Source organism: Bos javanicus, chromosome 15, assembly GCF_032452875.1.
Source record: "Bos javanicus breed banteng chromosome 15, ARS-OSU_banteng_1.0, whole genome shotgun sequence".
NCBI classification, from domain to species: domain Eukaryota; kingdom Metazoa; phylum Chordata; class Mammalia; order Artiodactyla; family Bovidae; genus Bos; species Bos javanicus.
Genome location: NC_083882.1, coordinates 79,660,217 through 79,663,766, shown reverse-complemented (window position 1 = coordinate 79,663,766; position 3,550 = coordinate 79,660,217). Strand labels below are relative to the sequence as shown.

The window sequence follows — 3,550 nt, the reverse complement described above, 5'->3', positions numbered from 1 at the left end:
GCTATAGTCAATGGGGTTGCAGAGTCAGACATGGCTGAATGACTAAACAGCAACAAAATACGGCCACTCTGTATAGCATGGAAAGTCTCATCCTCTTTGAAGTGACTTCAGCCATCAGTAAGCAGAACTTTCTAAATTACAGTCAAAATAATCATGAAGGCAGTTTGGGGATTGTAAAAACAGTGCAGGTAACATTCATCATTGACTCAATTACCACAACTAGAGAGGCTGAAAAAAATTCCCTTGTGTTTCCTTCTTTTATCATTGAAGTTGAAGGGAGAGGGAGTGAAATTCCATAGGGAATGGTAGTTCATCAAATCTTTGAGTCTCCCGTGAGTGCAAAAACCATTTCATCATATTTCCTCTGGGAGAAGTGATGACTCTGAAACTTAAATACTTTCTGCAAATAGAAGCAAAAGTGGGATGAGCAGATGGCTCAAGGACAGCAGGAGGGTGATTGCTCATCTTGGGCTTCTTCTCAGAATACTTGTTCAGCATAACTCAGTAAGAGAAGAGGAGACATTAGACCTCTCCCCAAAGGTAAAAAACAAACAAACACAAAACCACACAAGTTAGTCCCATGTCAGTGTGTTTGGGGCTAAAAAGAAATATGATCTGTTCAGAGTGGAGTGTTATGCTACTAAGTGCTCCTTTGGGCATGGATTTCCTTGGCATCAGGTCCATGCCATCTTAAAGTTTACAAAGGAGATATAGACCATGGGTTTGACTTTTAAATATCTCACTCTAAGTCAGAATTTAAACTATTAGAATTGGAAGGCTCCATAGAGTTTGCATTCTCGCCCGCATTCATTTTGCAGATAAGGAAGCTGCATCTCACAGCAATTCATCAAGTTCAAACAATTAATTTAGTTGATGGGGGTATCACTATTAATCACACCAAGATTTAGCTTATTATGAATGTATGCATACTGTGTGCTAAGTCACTTCAGTCATGTTTGACTCTCTGTGACCCCATGGACTGCATCCTGCCAGGCTCCTCTGTCCAAGGGATTCTCTAGAAAAGAATACTGGAGTGGATTGCCATGCCCTCCTCTAGGGGATCTTCCAGACCCAGGAATTGAACCCGGGTCTCTTACATCTACCTGCATTGACAGGCAGGTTCTTTACCACTGGCACCACCTGGGAAGCCCATTATGAATGACCACACCCCAATGAAAGATGCACTATACTTCTCTACTTTCTTGTCTTTCTTGAGCCAATACACCAACTAGAGTAGATTCAGTCTGACTTCTTTCAGGTTTACTTAGAGGGTGCTACTTATTTCTAAGTTCATATTTTGGCTTAGTTTGGTTTACTCTTGCCCATTCCCTTCTTAGAATTCTTCAATGGACCAGTTTTCCATAAAAACAGAGAAAAAGTTTGCCAACAATGCTCCAGTGTGTCCATAGAGATGAATAACACTTTCCCTATTCTCCCAAGAGAGGAATCCTTGAATCTTAACTCTGAGTTGAGGCTGTTGGCTAGGCAATACAATCGTCCAAAGACACAGCAGTGTCTTCATCCTTGTTATGCTCCATGCCAAAATCCTGGGTGCTTCTAAAGATCAGAGAAACCAGAGAACTAATTCCATGCCCATGAATAATAGGCAAGATAGGAAAGAAAGACAGGTGGGCACAAAAGTAAAGGTCTATAACCTCCATCAAATCACATATACACAGAAGATGACAAAGTGAAGTGGATTCTAGAGTCCGAGCCAGCTCTGCTACTGGCTCTTGATTGTACAGAAGCTACTTAGTATCTAGCTTTGCTCTTTTCAGATGTTAGATGGAGATAACATTGGAACCTACTACATAGAGCTGTGATGAGGATGAAATTACATAATGTGTGCATGAAAGGAAAATTCTGGCATACAGTTAGCATTCTGGCCTTTTAAAAATTATCATTTTTCACTGCTTTAATCTTGTATTGCTCACCCTCTGCTCCAAGTATTTCACTTCCTGTGTATGTGTGTGTGTGTTGAGAGTAGGGTGGTATGATGTGTTATATCCTGAGACCCTGGGATCTTTTTGTGTGTGTTTGTGTGCCTATATGCAATGAGAGTTAATGTTTGCTGTCTGCTTTGTTTTAGAAAAAAGGGGCACTCAAAACTATTCTTTACTAATTAATTAGGTATATATTCACACCAATCAGGTCAAACATTTGGTACTATGTGGTAAATGACCTCAGAACACCAAGGTTTTTGGAGAAGATTATTTGCCATCCCTAAGAGGCTAACATCTTCTATGTTGACTGAGTTCGTATAGGAAACCCATGGCCATCACCTTCACCAAAGTCATTTGATTTGCCCTGTGGATCACTGAATTTAATTACTGGGAGGATTTTTAAGAATCACCTCAAACAATAAGCCAAATCCAGACACACATAAAATTGAAAAGATGGATAAAGAAAACCACTCAATGGTGACTGAGTTTATCTTTATGGGCATCACTCAAGACCCTCAGCTGCAGATCATCTTTTTTGTGATCTTCCTCTTGGTCTACCTGGCCAATGTAGTGGGGAATGTTGGGATGATTATCCTGATCATAACAGACACTCAGCTTCACACACCCATGTATTTTTTCCTGTGCAACCTCTCTTTTGTCGACCTGGGCTACTCCTCAGCCATTGCCCCCAGGATGCTGGCTGACTTCCTAACAAAGCACAAAGTCATCTCTTTCTCCAGCTGTGCCACCCAGTTTGCGTTCTTCGTAGGCTTTGTGGATGCTGAGTGCTATGTCCTCGCTGCCATGGCCTACAACTGCTTTGTGGCCATCTGTCGACCCCTCCACTACAGCGCTCTCATGTCCAAGCGAGTCTGCTTGGCTCTCATGCTGGGCTCCTACCTGGCTGGCTTGGTGAGTTTAGTCGCCCATACTGCCCTCACTTTCAGTCTGAGTTACTGTGGTTCCAACATCCTCAACCACTTCTTCTGTGAAATCCCACCACTCTTAGCCCTCTCTTGCTCGGACACCTACATCAGCGAGATCTTGCTCTTCAGTCTCTGTGGCTTCATTGAATTCAGCACCATCCTCATCATCTTTATCTCCTATGCCTTCATCCTCATCGAAATCATCAGAATGCGCTCAGCTGAAGGCCGCCTTAAGGCTTTCTCCACCTGCGGGTCTCACCTCACTGGTGTCACTTTTTTATGGTACGGTCATGTTTATGTACCTGAGGCCAACATCCAGCTACTCCCTGGATCAAGACAAATGGGCCTCCGTGTTCTGCACTGTTATCATCCCCATGTTGAATCCCTTGATCTACAGTTTACGGAACAAGGATGTGAAGGCTGCTCTCAAGAAAATAATTGGAAAGAAACCTCAATCATATTAATCACAAAAATGAAAAAAAAAATATTAACACAGGTAAATAATAGTGGTAGAAGGATGTGGCAGGAAATAAAAATTCTAGTAACTTTCTCATAAGCCCTACAACTTACCAACTATTTGCTGAGTCAACCTTCTATTTTTTTTTTCATTGAGGTATAGTTGATGTGCCATTTTGTATAAGTTTCCATGTACAGCATACTGATTCAAAAAATTTAAAGGCT

At 41.7% G+C, this 3,550-nt stretch overlaps 1 protein-coding gene across 1 annotated transcript; it reads left to right on the top strand.

Moving 5' to 3' along the window:
* Positions 1-2,396: 2,396 nt before the first annotated feature.
* On the top strand, positions 2,397-3,333 carry LOC133261089 (olfactory receptor 5AR1-like). Its single transcript, XM_061439658.1, is given in 2 exon segments — positions 2,397-3,142; positions 3,144-3,333. Coding segments are annotated over 2 exon segments (936 nt in total).
* The last annotated feature ends 217 nt before the right edge of the window (positions 3,334-3,550 follow it).